General features: G+C 36.5%; 1 protein-coding gene across 1 annotated transcript in view; it reads right to left on the bottom strand.

Moving 5' to 3' along the window:
* Positions 1–17,955, bottom strand: part of SEPSECS (Sep (O-phosphoserine) tRNA:Sec (selenocysteine) tRNA synthase) — an 82,272-nt gene that overhangs the window by 23,556 nt on the left and 40,761 nt on the right. Inside the window, exons 7-8 of the mRNA XM_069069023.1 lie at positions 14,346–14,475; positions 14,140–14,231 (exon numbers count right to left, since the gene is read on the bottom strand). Coding sequence (XP_068925124.1) covers positions 14,140–14,231; positions 14,346–14,475 — 222 coding nt within the window. The remainder of the gene's footprint in view (positions 1–14,139; positions 14,232–14,345; positions 14,476–17,955) is intronic.

The following is a 17,955-nucleotide window of genomic DNA, read 5'->3' as shown; positions in this document are numbered from 1 at the left end:
TCCTTTTTTAGGAGGCAATAACGCCAATAATATAAAAAGGAGTTCTCAGTGATAGTATATAAATAGCTCTAGCTGAGAGCATAATAGCTCTGCCTTAGCTACTCCAGAGCTGAACCAATAAACTATCACTATTAAATTTTCACAGTTCAAGAGCAAGTACATTTAAACAAAAGAGGCCCTTACTTCTGCAACAAATCCAATAAAAAACCAATATTTATAATACATATCTGCAATTATGGTTTATGGAGAATACCCACATTTTCAATGAAAAGATTTGCTTGTTAGATGAAGTTGTTAAAACCTAAAGTTTTATTTACTTGTAAAGACATAATCCCAAAATAAGTATTTCATTACTTTTGAAAATTCCAACATATATCCCTTGTTCCCAATAAACAAAATATGCAGGATTTTAAACTGATTAAAATGATTACATATGTAAAATCCTCTGTAAACTTTAAGCCATTATTTAAAAGTCATCTATTAGAATTTCCATTTACTGATATAGGTATTTCTGTTGGTGAAGATTGTACCTCATCCTGTAATTCTTGTACATGCTTTTCCTTAAGTTTACAAAGACCATGCTGCCTGGAACAGAGGTGTCAAACATGTAGCCCAATAAGGCCAGCAACACTCCCCAGTCCTGCCCAACCCAGATTAAAATATAATTGTGAAATATTTAACAAAATAAATAAAAATACTGTAGAACACAGATAACGTTAATAAGTGGTTTTCTAAGTCAAAGGCCTCAGGGATCCTTTATGTATGGTTTAGTGGCCTGTTTCTATTTTGTTTGACACCGAAGGACTGGAGCACAGATTTTCTCATTTTATATTTAGGCTGGTCCAGCCCCCAATTCCTTTTATTTTCCTATGGGCCATTTCTAATTTGCCTAGCACCACAGAGACTGTGGCGTCAGGAATCCAAATGCAATGATGACAAAAACAAAATACTACAGAAATCTTAGCAAATTTTGTTCCATTTTTGGGCACCTACTTCCATTAAAGGTCACAGTTTTTCTTGTGTTCCCCTACACAGTGGGACCTCTTAATGAAACCTCTTCCTGCTGCAATCCATCAACAATCTCTCCTCCTTGGTGATTTGCTTCATCCAGATCCTGGAGGTAGTTATCTACCAGTTTCCCAAAAGATTCTTCCACCCTTCTCAAGTTCAATACCTGATTCACTCTTCCTCTATACCTCACATCATTCTCTTCTACCTAAAAATTACAATATACATGTTGTTGAACCTCATAAATATCTATGGTGCCCAGTTTACCACCCTCCTAAATCCCTATGACCTATACTTTCACTACATTTCAGTCGCACAGAGGGATACTCATATCCTTAATTTCATTATCACCTTTTCTTCTCTTAGCACAATCTCTTATCTTTTTCTCTCCCTATGCCTCATCCACCTCAAAACTATTCTTCATTCTCTTGAAACTCATTACTCTAGCCCTCCCTCCTCATCTAATCTAGTACTGCTTCTCTGGCTTCATTTTTCTCCCTTCAAAATACTGACCTGTAGTTAACTGGCTCTATTGCAATTTATCCAAAACTTGAACCCAGCATTACTTCCATCATCTCCCTTCCTCTCTCCTGGCATCTTTTAGTGTTTACAGAGCTGGGGGGATGACATATCTACCTAAAAAGATGCCTAACAATTATGATATAGTAGTAAGTGTACTGAATATAGAGTCACGAGATAAAAGAGAAGTCAGGTTGCAGGACGATTGCTGGACAAAACTGCACAATCATACTGACTAAATCAAATTTGTATAATCTAATTTCAATTAAGCCTTCAGTTTTATATAACAATCCTTCTGTCCTTCCCTTGACACCCTATTGCACTTCTCCTGAGGCTTTTCCAAACATTCATTTCTCTTCTCAAACTAGGATTTACATTCCTTCTCCACCCCCTCTAGGGAAAAGACCATACCTCATACACTTTACAAAGAAAATTGAAGCCATATATCACAAGCATGATATATCATTATGCTCCTCAATTCTATATTCAAAATCTCTCAACATCATCCCCAATTCTCCTCCTTTGCTCTAGAGTCTTACAGAATGTATTATCCTTTTTGCCAAGGCCAGTCACTCTTGTCCCTTTGTCTCATTCCCTTCAGGCTTCCCTAGGAGCTGCCCCTTTAACCATCCCCTTTTCTTTCCTAATCTTCCAACAACTAGCTCTTTCCCTACCACTTCAAGCATGCCCAGATCTCCTTCAGACTCAAAAAGCATTCATTTGACCCTGCCATCCCCTCTAGCTATTGACCTATATTCATTCTTTCATAACTAAACTCCTAAAAAAAAAATTTTTGTGTTTCCTCATTGCCCACTTGTTTTAAACACTCTGCAATCTGGTTTCCAAACTCATCGCTCAAATTAAACTTCCCCCTCCAAGAGATTACCAGTGATTTCTTGACAAATCCTAGCAAATCCAGTGGCTCTTTTTTTTCAGTCTTCATCCTTGAACATTTCATGATATTTGAAACTGCTGACCATTCCCTTCTTTTGAATTCTCTTTGTCCTAGATTTTACTGACATTTCTCTGTCATGGCTCTGCTAACCAATCCTAAAACTTCTTGGCATTTTCTGTTGAAGTTATCACAGAAACACCACTAAAAGGATGATATCCTGTTAACCAATGAACAAAGATCTTGCATTTAGAAAATCAACACTTAAGGTTAATGTTCTAGATGGTCTAAAACTATACGATTCATCACACAGGACTAGGGGCCACTTTTAATATTCTGATTAATAGGTTGACATGGCCCAAGAATTCAAAACCTACCTGCCAACCTACAGTGATAAGCCTCTCCATTCTTAGCAGGGTTGGCCCTCACCCTATGGAATCAGTCTATCACTGGGATCATACTCAAAGCATTTGCAACGCTGTAGAATCTTCCACAGATTATATTCACTATAGCCAAGCACTGCAGCACAACTTTGTGGAGCTACTATTGTCAGTGTTTCACCAATTAGATGGCAACACCACTGTTAATATGTGCTTGTGATACAAACTAGAGCAACTACTTAGCTAAAAGAAGAATAAAACTCATGAAGTTCTAAGTACAGAGTCAGTTTATAGACATAGAGATAATTTTTACGGTCTGAGGATGATAGGGAAACTCCAACATAATAGTGTCTAAGCTTTCAGAATCAAGAGCGTACCACAAAAGAACAATAAATTGATGGATAAGAACCCCAATTCCCAGTTACATGGTTCTATAGGTTACTTGATTGGCTGGCTGTGGTCCTTCATTTTCGAAGAGGACCAAAATGACATCGCTCTGCTAGAGTCATGTTTCACTGTGTCTGACTGTGGCTGATCAGACCAACACAAGCTCAGAACACTATACCACAGGTCAGGCACAAATAGTCCATGGGAACTTTCAGGGTGGATACTACAAATTTGCGTACCTGCATTTCCTTTGAGCTATCTCAATTCTGCTTTGCTCATAAAGAATAGCACCTTCTCTGATGTGGCCACACAATGCTGAGCGGTCCTGTACCAGTGTATCCCATGTTACAATAAATTCCAAAGTCCTTAAGAGAGAACTTGAGAGTGTCCCTGTATCATTTCTTCTAATCACCATGCTTACCCTGTGTGACAATGGTTGGTTACCCACAATCTTAACTTATTCATTATCAAATATTTTCAGCTCCACTGATATGGAGATTTTCCCATAAAATATAACCATTTTGACTTAATAGAATGTAAGTTTCTAAGGGGCAGCTAGGTGGTGCAGTGAATACAACACTGGCCCTGGAGTCAGGAGGACCTGAGTTCAAATCTGACCTCAGACATTTAACACCAAAAAAAAAAAACTAGCCATGTGACCTTGGGCAAATCACTTAACCCCAACTGCCCTCTAAAAACAGGCAAAAAAAATAAAGAATCTAAGTTTCTTGGTGCAGTCCAGATGGTAGAGTAAAGACAGGCACTTGCCTGAACTCTCCCAAACTCATCTCCAAACAACTTTAAAATAATGCCTCAAAATGGATTCTGGAGAGGCAGAACTAACAAAAGAATGGGGTGAAACAATTTTCCAATCCAAGGCAATTTAGAAGTTTGACAGAAAAGGGCTGTCTCACTGGGGTGACAGGAGAGCACGATCCAGTAGAGGTTATGCCCTAGCAAGCCAGCAGCAGGCCTTGAGGTTAATGGAGTCAGCAATTTCCACAACTCTCAGCCCTCAGATAGTAAGGGAGCTGGAAGATTGGCCAGAAAGAGATTAAAAGGCCCCATGCAGGACTCCCCATACTTGAATGTAGGGCAGAGCCCTGGGAGAGGAGGAGCACTAGCACACTAGAGCTTATCACCAAAGGGGTACAGGGACCCTAGTCACCGTTCCAAGCTGGAGACTCTAAGTGCTTACAGTCACTGACAAACCAGAGAACAGGCCAGGAGAGCAGCAGCCACACCTCTCCTTAGAACATACTACCTTGAAAGAAATGACCATTTACAGACCTCCCAGAAATGAGCTCTGAAAAAAGTAGCACCAAAAGTCTGAAGCTGGAGACAGTGGCCCCTCCATCCCAGAAGCAGAGCCCAACTTTAACATAACGCTGGAAAATGAGCAAATAATGAAAAAGAACTAGACCATAGAAAGTCGCTATGGTGATAGGGAAGATAAAAACACAAACTCAGAAGCCAACAAAGTCAAAACAGCTGCATCCAGAGTCTCAAAGAGAAATGTGAATTGGTCCAAAGCCCTCCAAAAAAATTTCCTGGAAGAGCTCAAAAAGGAGTTTATTTTTTAAATTTATTTTTAGTTTTCAACATTCACTTTTATAAAATTTTGAGTTCTAAATTCCCCCACCCCCAAGACAGCATGCAATCTGATAAAGGCCATACACACCATATTTAACATATTTCCACATTAAGTCATATTGTGAAAGAAGAATCAGAACAAAAGGGAAAAACCATGAGGTAGAAAAAAAGAGAGAGAAAATAGTATGCTTCAATCTGCATTCAGACTCCATAGTTCTTTCTCTGGATGTAGATAGCATTTTCCACCATTAGTCTTCAAAAAGGATTTAAAAAATCAAATAAGAGAGATACAGGAAAAATTGGAAAAAGAAATTATGCAAGAAAAAGTGAACAGCTTGATAAAGGAGGCACAAAAAAAAACTGATGAAAAGAACACCTTAAAAAACAGAATAGACCAAATAGTAAGAGGCAAAAAAAAAAAAATCCACTGCAGCGAAGCATTCCATAAAAAGCATATTTGACCAAATGGAAAAGAAAAGCTCATTGAAGAAAATAAATCCTAAAAAAATAGGAATGGGAAAGTGGGAGTTAATGACTCCATGAGATTTCAAGAAATAAAGTCAAAAGACCAAAAAACTGAAAGAGAAAAAAAGTGAAGTATCTCATTAGAAAAACAACTAACCTGGAAAACAGATCCAGGAGAGATATCTCATTTAAGAATTACCAGGCTACTTAAAAGCCATGATCAAAAAAAGGGTCCAGATATTATCTTTCAAGTAATTATCAAGGAAAACTGCTCTGATGGATGGGGTGAAACAATTTTTCACCTAGAATCAGAGGGTAAAACAGAAATTGAAAGAACCCACTGGTCAATTCCAATATGAAAACTCCCAAGAATATTATAAACAAATTCCAGAGCTCCTAGTTCAAGGAGAAAATACTGAAAACAGCAAAAAAAAAAAAAAAACAGTTCAAATATCCTGGAGACACAATCAGAATAACAAGATTAGCAGCTTCTACATTAAAAGATCAAAGGGCTTGGAGTATAATATTCCAGAGAGCAAAGGGGCTAGGATTATAACCAAGAATCACTTACCCAGGAAAACTGAGTATAATTCTTCAGTGGGAGAAAAAAGTATAATTAATGAAATAGAAGACTTTTAAGCATTTCTTCTCAAAAGACCAGAACTGAATAGAAAACATAACTTTCAAATAAGACAAAAGAGAAACATAAAAAGGTAAATAGGAAAGAGAAATCATAAGAAATTCAATAAGGTTAAACTGTTTACATTCCTAAATGGGAAGATGATACTTATAACTCCTAAGAATTTCCTCACTGTTAGGGCAGTTAGATGGAGTATACATATACAAAGAAGGGCATGGGTATGAGTTGACTCTAAAATTAAGGCATGAAAAAGGAAGAGTTACTGGGAGAAGAGGGAAGGGATAGGTAGAACAGAGTAATTTATCTCACAAAAAAAGAAGTAGGAAAGAGCTTTTACAGTGAAGGGGAATACTGGGGGGACAGCGGTGATGGACAATTCTTGAAGCTTACTCTTATCAGAATTGGCTCAAAGAAACTGAACATAGAAATCAATGTTATTTTAGTTAGGTACAAAAATCTATGTTATTTTACCTTCAGGGAAGCCGAAGGGAAAGGAGATAAGAAAAGAGGGAGGTACTGACAGAAGGAAGGGCAGATTCAGGGAAGCAGTGGTCAGAAGCAAAAAAATTTTGAGAGAGGACAGGCAGTGAGGGGAGAGAAGAGAGAAAGGACAGAGAAAAGAAGAGAGAAAGGGAGAAAATAGAGGGAAATTCACAATTAGTAATTATTAGCTATGAAGAAATTTTTACAAGAAGTTTCTCTGACACAGGCCTCATTCTCAAATATACAGATAACTGAGTCAAATTCATAAGAATACAAGTTATTCCCCAAATGATAAATGGTCAAACGATATGAACAGAAAGTTTTCAGATGAAGAAATCAAAGCTATCTACAGTCATATGAAAAAAATGTCTTAAATCATTATTGATTAGAGAAATGCAAATTAAATTAACTCTGAGGTACTACTGCACACTTATCATATTGGTTAATATGACAGAAGAGAAAAATGACAAATGTTGGAGGGGATGTGGGAAAATTGGGAAACTGAAGCACTGTTGGTAGAACTGTGAACTGATTAAACTATTCTGGAGAGCATTTTGGAACTATGCTCAAAGTGCTATAAAACCACGTATATCTATTGACTCAGAAAATACCACTACTAAGTCTGTATCCCAAAGAGATAAAAAACAAAAAGGACAAGGATTTATATACATAAAAATATTTATAGTAGCTCCTTTTGTGGTGGCAAAGAATTGAATTTTGAGGGGATGCCCATCAACTGGCTAAAGGCTGAATAAGATGTGGTATAAGATTGTGATAAAATGTAACTATGCTTAAGAAATGACAAGCAGGATGCTTTCAGGAAAAATCTGGAGAGGCTTACATGAACTGATGCAAAGTGAAGTGAGCAGAACCAGGAGAACAATATACACAATAATATTATAGGATGAACAACTGTGAATGACTTTGTTATTCTTAGCAATACAATGATCCAAAACAATTCTGTGGAATTGGAAATATGAGGAATTATGCAGTCTGCCTCCAGAGAAATAATGGATAGGAGTCTGAATGCAGATCAAAGCAAATTTTTTTGCCTTCTTTTTCTTGTTCTTTTTTTTGGTCTGTGTTTTCTTTCTTATCGTGACTAATATGGAAATGTTTTGTAGACTGAACATGTATAACCTATGTTAAATTGCTTGCCTTCTTAATGAGGTGGGAGAGAAGAGGGAAGGGAAAGAATTTGGAATTCAAAATTTTAAAAAATGAATGTTAAAAATTTTCTTTATGTGTAATTGTGGGAAATTTTACTAATTAAAAAATAACAATTTTAATGGAATATAAAATTTAAGAATGGAATATGGTAACAAAATAGAATCTGCCTTGTAATTAATCATGATTCAAAAAGCACTTATTAAATGCCTACCTACTTTGTTCCAGGGACCATGCTAGATACTATAGATAAAAAAATCCAAAATTACAAAATACAAAAATTAAATAGTCCCTGATTTCAAGGACACAACAGACACAAAGAAGTAATTGTAAAATACAGACAGAGCAAACACAAATTTCAGCGCGGAAGGCACTAGCAACTTAAGGATCAGGAAAGACTTCAGGTTGCATATAGAATATGAGCTGATCTTAAAGGAAGCTGGGAAGCAGTGTCTAAAAGGAAGGAAGATTACACATGTTCTATGAAGAACAGACAACAGGAAAGACACAGAAATGGGAAATGAAAAGTCCTAAGTAGACTAACATGGCTAGAATGCAGGATTTTGAAAGAGAATGTTCAGTTTGGAAAGGTAGGCTGGAACCAAATTGTGATTAATGGTACATTTCTATTCTAAAAAGCAAGAAATCACTGTATTTACTAATATGCTTTATTTGCTACAGAATTGCATTTTTTGTGTGTATTCCTAAATAAAATATGTACTATAAAGAAACATCAACTGGCTTCTTTTGCAGAATGTAAAAACTAAACTGTATCTTAAATAGTTAATGAGAGGGAAGAGTTTTATGCTTTTGGGGGAATGGGGGAGTATGGCAATGAAATTACTACAGGCTCTTGTTAATTTGTTAGAGTTAATGCATGATTAAGTAAAATCCAGTTAACAATTGTCACTTTAATTTCAATAGGTATAAAAGAAACAAATAATACCATCTGAGTATAAAATATCTCAGCTCTTTGCTATGACAATGAACATGCACATACATGGGCTTCTACTTTACCAAGTATGTTTTGCAATTAAAAACTAATTATTTAAAATTTTAGAGAAAAGTCACCATGCTAGGATTACTCTATGTATTATACTCCTTTTACTAAGTAGGAAATGAGTTCATCAAAACTGAAGAGAAAAATGAACAGAAAGATAATAATCACTATAAATAAATTTAACTCCCCAAAATCTTTAATAAGTCTGAAAGCTACAAAATATCTAAATTCTCATTGAAACATAAATTGTAAAAGTATGCATGAAATTTAGTAAAGCCCACCAAAAGTTATGTCAATCAACCACTTCAGAGTGTTAAACGTAAGACTACCAATTGTCTTCCATGAGTACATAGGAAAGGATGTTACTCTAATTAAATGGGGCAACCTAAAATAGAAACATTCTTCTTCACAACCTTGTATTTTCTTCTTAGTCCCAAATTGAAGTATTCCTGAAGAGTTTCTGATAGCTATCTAAGACTAAATCTCAGGCTGATCAATGCAAGCTAATATTCCTAAATGGGGAACACCAATAAGCAAAATAATGAATTGTGCTCATTTTTATACTTGCATTCCCAAAGGATATTAATAAATAAAACCCTCCATCTTGATTCTTATATTCCCCAAGAATTCACTACATCATCATACCCTTATAAATGTTGCTTTATCATTGTTTGCTGGTTGTTTCTGGTGTTTTCTCTCCCCAAATAAGACCCTTAAAGCAAGGACTATTTTCTATATCCACCATAAAGTACAATGACACATACACAATAGAAACACAATGACTTTTCAAACAAGATTCTTGCTCACATGTGAGGAGTTTTTTGGGGTAAGTCTCACCACAACCTTGTTAGAGCTCCAAGAGACTTCAGGTTATCTATTCTAACCCATACTCAAAGGAAATCCCCAATCTGAATCAGAACCATTCTTAACACTTCCAATTTCTCTCCCACTCCATGCCAGCATATATAATGCCACCTGTAAAGCCAAGCACAAACAGCTTTCCAGAGGACTGCTGCTGTGAACAGCTTTCAAGGTTCTGATTACATAGTATAGCAAACTCTCTATTTATTCAATAACAAATCAGAGCAAAACATTCACAGAAAATCAAGGTACAGCATTCACAATGTTACAACTTATCACAGAAAATCAAAATACAGTATTCACCATGTCACAGCTCAACAATCATACACGACAACTTAAAATGGCCACATAGTTTTCACCAAAGTGGTCACATAGTTTTCAACAAAGTGCAATCATTTAGTAACTCAATCATTCAATCATCCTTAAGGAGGCCTCCTTAAGGGTCACAAAGTACAAAGTTCTCCACCCACAGGGTGCAATTAAGTTACAACTTCAACAGTCACTACTCAATACCCTTTTAAGGGGTAGTGGAAAATACAAAAGCCATCCACCCCTAGGTCACAAGTAAATTACAATTTCATCAGTCACTAATCAGTATCCTATTTCATCAGTCACTACTCAGACAATTTCATCAGTCACTAATCAGTATCCTATTTCATCAGTCACTACTCAGACAATTTCATCAGTCACTACTCAGTACCCATGGAGAGCTCTTTTCATCTTGACTTGAAGCAGGCTTTCAGTTCCCATAGTTCCTCTTCCATGGTCCCAGCTCCTGCCTGAATCTAACCAATTGTCACCTAAGTTCAAAGGCAGACAGTTCCCAGCTCCTTGTCCAGCTCTCCATGCAGTTCCTGCTCCACACTGGGGCTCACAGTGTCCAGTCCATCTCAAATCCTTCACAGTCTCGGTTCCTGGGAAGACAAGGCTTAACAAAGCTACAAGAACATTCATACACATTAACAAAGTCACAACAACATTTGTACAAAGCACCACAGTCATGCTTCCTCAGTCTTCTGCAGCTCCGGCTGGCCCTTGGAAATCCTCTGCAGCTCCAGCTCCAGCTGGCCTTCAGAAGTCTTAAGCACCATAAGCTCCGTTCTCAAAATCAAAATCACTTTTTCCAGACTCCACGTGGCTTGCTCCAAGAAATTCTGTCTCATTTCTCAATTCTCATTCCTCTTCTCAGTTCTTCTCAATTCTCAGTTCAGTCTTCAGTCCAGCAGCAGCTGCCCTGCCTTCATGATGCTTACCCCAAGAAATTCCATCTGTCCAGCTTATGCTCTTCCTTATATAGGTATTAGCTCCTCCCTGTTCAGCCCCTTCCTGTTATGTCAGCAACAAGGATTCATAACTCCTTTTTTTTTTTTAAAGAGGCTTAATTTGAAACAAGGTGCTAAGTACCTGCTTACCTGCCAATACAAAGGGGCATGGAAGATCTTCAGATTCCACTAACATTACGTCACCATATTCTTCAATACCTCAAAAGATATCCAAAGTGACATCAATGAAATGATCATTTCTTCCATTAATGTAGAATGAAACTTTGTCTATGTCTTAGTAGATGAGATAATTTCATAAGTGTCACCAAAAAAAAAAATCAGCCTTTTAGTGTTGAGTCCTCTGCATAGTTAATTAGACTACAGTCCGCTGACAGGATCATACTCAAAGCTTTTTCATTTGGTAGATGAGACCAGAGTTTGTACTGTGCTGGCAGAGCTTTCAAGAAGCCAAGGTTCCTTCCATCCCATGAGGAATCAGAGTGACACTTTAAGTGGTTAACGCTCCTAAAACACTACTTATCACTCCCCTGTTATCTATAAGTTATCTATGAGAATAACGCCCCATGGGGTGGCTAGGTGGCTCAGTGAATAGAGCGCCAGCCTTGGATTCAAGAGGACCTGAGTTCAAATGTGGTTTCTGACACTTAACACTTACTAGACATGAGACCTTGGGTAAGTCACTTAACTCTGATTGCCCTGCCCTCCCTCCTCAAAAAAAAAAAAAAAAGAACAATGGCCCAAACCATTTTACTTTGCATTAAGATCATCTAAAAATCTGTCTGTAATCTACCTCTCCAAATTCATCTCTTACTATTACTCCTCTATACAGAACTACTTTTAACCAGACTGGCCTGCTTATGGTGTCCTGAATACACCCTTCATATTCCTATTTCCAAAACATTACTTACCTTGTTGCTTCTGCTTAGAAAGACTTTCGCCTCTCTTTACCTTCCTAATGTCTAACCAACTTTTTATGCTACTAGTTCTAATAGCAATGCTTCTGTAATGCATTCATTGATCACTATAGTGATCTCTACTTCCTAATAGCCCTTGTTTTCTAAATTCTCTAACATTCATTTAGTTTTCATTGTGTACCATGTAGCAGTAAAATCACAGAATCCAGGCAATAAAGGCTTTGGTTTAATCTTATTCAACCCTTTCACTTTAGACAGTTCTAAACACTGAGTTCTAAACAGGTAAAGTTACTTCTTCAAAGTCAAATAACTAGTAAATGGCAGAACCAAGAATGGAACTATGGTTTCTTGTCTCAGTCAAGTATACTTTTCATACCACAAATATTCATCATCTTTTTGTGTACATGTCTTATCCCCCCAACTAAGCCAGTGAGGACTAAGAGTATAAATCCCTGCTTCCCTTAATTGACCCTGAAGGCTAAGTTGGTTCAGTTAATTAAGTACTTACTAAACATTTAGAGTAGAGGCATCAAACACAATGCTTTCATAGAGCTAGCATTAGATTAAAATGTAACTGGGAAATATTTAATAAACAAATATACAAAAAAAATTACATTTTAAAACTGAAAGGCCTGCAAGGATCCTTATGTAGATAGGAATGGCCAGGTTCCTATTGGAGTTTGACACAATGATTTAGAGGACAAGTTAAGGTAAAGTAAGTAGACAACTGCCTTGGACACATCTTTAGGGGAACAGAGTTTCATTTGCTCAACTGCATTTAAATGAATTCCTGAAAAGTCTGGATGCTTACTTGAAAATATAGATTCTCAGTTCCCAAAAGAATAACATTTCAAATTTATATTAGGGGAAAAAGTTATCTCTATTTAAATTTCAATCTTTGGGGCTGGAATTATTTTTTCAATATGAATAGTGTTTTATTCTGACAACTGTCCTATAAACAAACAAGTTTTTCCTTCCCCTATTTCATTATGTCTGAAATTCTTGTGTCTAAAATGATTAGCGTCTATTTTTCACACTTGTACTAGGTAAAACTTTTTCAGTTATCTGGCTAGTTGTTAATTATTATAACATACTCTTTTGGGATACCACCTCAGAAAAAAGAAAGGGGGGGGGGAGGTGCCTCTCCAGTACTGTAACAGGGCAATTCTAGAGTCAGCTTCTTAGACTACAAGCATATTCTATAAAAGTTACATACTCAAACCATCACTTAACACTTAGTTTTGGCCTGGTTCTAAGTAAGAATGCTCTAGCATGGCCAAGAAGACTTAGTATTTTATGCAAACATGAAATTCTATAGTATTGTATAGGTAAATTTCCAAGTAAAATATGAAAAAAATTGTTCCTTGCCTTGGTTCAATTCTTTATGTTGGGTTGCTGTTGTAGGACAAATATAATAACACAAATTCTGATAAGTCCATTTATTTTAAGGAATACCAAAAGCAAATACATTCCAGTACACAAAATAATTTAGAGAGTATTATTGGAATTCACTGCCAAGGCACTTGACTTTTAATGCCATATATCTTAAGAAATATTTAAGGGGCGGCTAGGTGGCACAGTGAATAGAGCACCAGCCTGGGAGTCAGGAGGACCTGAGTTCAAATCTGGCCTCAGACACTTAACACAAAACTAGCCATGTGACCTTGGGCAAGTCACTTAACCCCAATTGCCCTACTTACCCCCTCCAAAAAGCAAAAAAAAAACCAAACAAGAAATATTTAATATTTTGTTATGATAAAATAATTGTTCTCTCTTGGGTTAATTCTAAAAATTGGGTGGAGGCAGAGAAGACCAATAGAACTAAATATAGAACTCCCTACTTAACACTTAAGTTACTGAGTATCCATCATATTCATGGGATGACAGGTTGAGAAGTTAAAACGAATGGAAACTATTTGTTTAGGCAGTTACCTTTACAACCAGCTTCTGAAAGATCTTTCAGACAGGTGATATACTACTTAATCTTATAATAGATTACACTCCCAGAACTGTTACTCTCTTGACCTACCACAAACTATACTTACCCTCTTGGATTTACTATTAAGTATGTTTTCAGAGACAAAGATAAAGCAAAAAAATGTAAGGGTTTCTTGCCTTTCCATATCAATAATAAGAACAGCTTTTTGCAAGGGCAGATTTGTGCAGTAAGGGCAAATTTCAAATCCCTTCTCTACCACATTCTCTCCTGGCTGTCTCCTCAAAATGTCCTCCTCTCCAATCTTAACACAGAAATTAAATTAAAATTCTTTAGCATCTTCTTGATATTTAACAGTCTCCATTTTTAAGGGGTATTGGAACTGTAATTAAGCTAATCAGAAATTGCAGTAGTTGGTTTTTTGGAAATGACCCACATACCCTTGGTAATACGTATATGTGCTTTCTTTGTGTCCAGATCAGAGAAGGTCCACTAGAACACTGAAGCTAGTCCAAAAAAGCACTCCCAACTCCTCCCAGACAACAACAGTTATACATGCTAACAAGTGGTATTGCAATATGCAATATATTTACAATTAAAAATACATTTACCTTTCTTTCTTTTAAAAGCTTCTTATAGCCATTTGATCCCAGTGATAGTAAGGTAATAACAATATCTAAAGATGGGGAAGCTGAGGCTCTTCCTGAAATAATAAAGGACAAATTACTCTCATAAAAAGACAGTGCTCTGGGAAAGAAAAGTTATCACAGAGGCAAAATAAGTGCAACTTCTGCGGAAGGACAATTAGCTTATTTACCTGGATACATCTTACTGATTTCTTGAATGAAAGAATCACTGAAGCCAGCAATGATAGCACCACCTACTGGAACCATAAAATTTTTGTCCAAGCTCTGAACGAAGGCATCTATTCTACCTACTCGAGCACCCTAAAATCAAATGACATGAAATATTAGGTGTTTATTGCTAGGCCACCATCAGATGTACAGTAACTAGAGTAAAAAAATACCAAAGACCATAAATGAAGTTAAATAAAAATAGTTTTCTTACAATCTTAATTCTGATAACTAGCAGAATTAAATATTAGTCTTTTTCTTCATAAACCAATTTTAACTTTTAGAGAAGTACAGCAGTACAGAAATATGTATTTCAGTTTTAGTATTTAAGCCATTCATGGAAAATAAATGTTAATTAATATCTATGAATCTGTCATATAGAATCACTTACTTTTTTAGCTACTCAACAAAAATTTACTATCCATCAAGTCAATAGGTATATTTAGCACCATTTTTCCTTGAATTGTAGGAATACAAAAACAGTAAAAGATTCCTATCTTCAAAGATCCTTCAGTCTAGTTTGGCATGCAAGTCCATTTCTGGCATCATGGTCAGCCTATCCAAAGGCACGATATGGCATGTCAAATTTGGGGAGTAGCAGAGTAGGCCAGTTTGGCTAAAAGGTAGAGTACATGATTGGGAACAATGAAAAATAAGATTGGAAAAGTAGTTTGGAGTCAGAATAAAAAGAGCCTTAAATGCTATTAACCAATGTCCAATTGAATAATAAAAGATGCAAGGAGGAATTGAACTGTGGCTAAAAGAAGTCTAAGACTTGGACTGGCAGAAAGTATAACCAAAAGAGTATTCCATGTAGGTGAAATATCATAAACCAACATAAAGAAACAACAATGAGCAGGGCATATATAATACATACGGCATATATAACAGAATAGTAACTTGAGTAGAAGATTCATGCTTTCCCATTATCTCTTGAAAAACAGAGAAAGGGAGATAAGCACTCCAAAGGCCAAAGGTCTCAGAAACAAAAACTGAGGAGATACCATGGGGTCTTGGTAAAAAAATGCAGAACATTTATGGAAAGTTAAGCCATTCTCAGTGGTTAAAAATCACTGGAACTTAGCTCTGAGTCTTATGGGAACACATTTACACTTTATCACTCCCATCTCTAAGTTGTTATTTAGAATTAATCTTTTTTTTTTGGGGGGGGGGGAGGGGGAGGCGCTGTGGTTTAAGTGACTTGCACAGGGTCACACAGCTACTAAGGGTCTGAAGCTAGATTTGACCTCAGGTCCTCCTGACTCCAAGGCCAGTGTTCTATCCACTGCACCACCTAGCAGTCCTAAATGAATCTTGACAGCTAATATTCCGATGCACTTCAACATTTATCTTGGTCCAAGCAACAAATGCAGTGCAATAGAAACTTACAATCTTTAACTGCTCCCTACAAACATCGGAGTCACTGGTCTCCCAAAGCACACATCCAATATTTAATAGTAAATACCAATAGTATTTTCTACACCTAAAGAACACAGCTCTGACCACTGTCTGTAAGATTCAAGATAACTAAACAGATTCCAAAGAAGGTCCACAATTATCTATCTGACAACAGTTACTTAAAGTTCCTGGTGAATTAGGATTCCTGCTTTATGTGAGTATTTTAAACACCAAGTTTTTCTCTAACTAAGACTAATGCAAAACAAAACAAGAAAAATTTTATCCCTAAGATCAAAGACATTGAGATTGGTTGTTTTGCAAATCTTAAAAGTTCTCTGTATAATTCCCTATCACATCAATATTTTGAAATTATTTAATTCTATTGCTAATAAATGTCTTCAAATTTAGATGGCAATAAGTCCTAATGAAAATTAGAAAACTGATGAATGGGAAATATGAAACTAAGTCCTAGTGCCTAGCTATACAAACTGTGCTTACCTTAATGTTTCAGTTCCCTCCTCTGATAAATCATACTATCTATCAAGTCCTGCTCAGACAGATTTTTCTTTATTTGCATCTACAACTTTACTATCTGTAGTAATAGTTCCAATAGATATGTATTATAACCACATTTTAACCTATAGCTCAATATTTGCTCTTTATAACATTTGGGAAGAATACAGGGCATATACTTGGCTTGTATGGAGAGTATGTTTTCTTTTAATGTTATTGCTTTTTGCTTCTCTTCTTCTAGACTGTCCTTCACTGCTATATATTTGCATTCCCAATCCATTGTCCTTTTCTTTGTTTCTTGGTTGAGACTAGCCATTGCAAATTCAAATTTTTCTATTCTGCCAATTATTTGTATTTTGTCAATAACCCAGCTGCACAGGCCATAAATTCTGCTCTCACAATTCTCATTTCTCTTTTAAATTGCTCAGGAACAACATGTTGTAGTTACATGCTCTACTAAAAATACATAGTTACAGGGAAGAAAACCGATTTCTACAAGGGTATTAATATCAGCTCTTTTTGTGGAGGTGAAGAATTGGAAATTGAGGGGATATTCACAGTTGGAGAATGGCTGAACAAGTTGTAATTCATTGTAATGGAATACTACTGTGCAAAAAAAAATAAGGAGTAAGATGATTTCAGAAAAACCTGGAAAGATTTAAATGAATTGAAGGAGAGTGAAATGAGCAGAACCAGAAGAACATCGTACAGATGAACAGCAATATTGTATGATGAAGAACAGTGAATGACTTAGCTGTTCTCAGCAATACAATGACCCAAGAAATAATGTTTTGCATGACTCCACATGCATAACCCATATCAGATTGCTTACTGCCTCAGGAAGGGGAGAAGGGAGAAAGGAAGAGAGAGAGAATTTTAGAACTAAAAAAAATGTTAAAATTTGGTTTTTATGTAATTAAGCAAAAAAAATCTTTTTAAAAATAAAATAAAATACTGAGAGTCCTCTGCCTCATCAGATGCTGAATCATTTCCCCTTGTTTTACAGTATTTATTCATAAACTGAACTCATTTATTAGATCTAGAAACCATGTTTTCTTCAGCTATAATGTCTTTCATATTAGTTTATCTACTTATGATCATGGTCTTTCAAATTTTTTTCTTCATGAGATCTTTGGTATTTTTCCCTTATTTTCCCTATTGCTCACTTTCTAACTCCCTTCCCTTCTGATGATGGTTTCCCCGGGGGCTGGATCTCCAAGTGTCTCAGCATCCTCCTACTTTGGGCAAGTCATATTTTACCAGCCTACATCTCTGCTCCAAGTGGTTTTTTGGGGGGACAGAACTAGTCCTAGTTGAATGCTGGGCTCTTTCTCTCACGCTTAATGGAGTGCTATAAAGCTCTTCACATAGAGTGTCCTGCTCTGTTCCCTCTGGCCCTCAGTTCTCTGGCCCAACAGTAAAAAGCACTGCCACCCTGCTACTAACAGCCTGGGCAAATTTCTGGTATTTGAATTTTTAGGAATTTGGATTTCTGTGGCACTGGGCTGAGGCAGGAATTACAGGATAGAGGGGAGCTCTATTACAAGCCTAGACACATGTTCTGCCCCATTCACTCTGTTCCTCTACTCTGCTGCAGAGCTGGGTTGCAGTATATCATGGTACTGGCTATCATGCTCTCAGAACATTTTTTGGAATTTGGAG

Source organism: Petaurus breviceps, unplaced genomic scaffold, assembly GCF_028583685.1.
Source record: "Petaurus breviceps papuanus isolate PSGF00001 unplaced genomic scaffold, PetGlider_PUasm1.0 140, whole genome shotgun sequence".
In the NCBI taxonomy this organism is placed as follows: domain Eukaryota; kingdom Metazoa; phylum Chordata; class Mammalia; order Diprotodontia; family Petauridae; genus Petaurus; species Petaurus breviceps.
The sequence above is the reverse complement of the archived record's forward strand: the minus strand, read 5'-3'. Positions and strand labels throughout refer to the sequence as shown.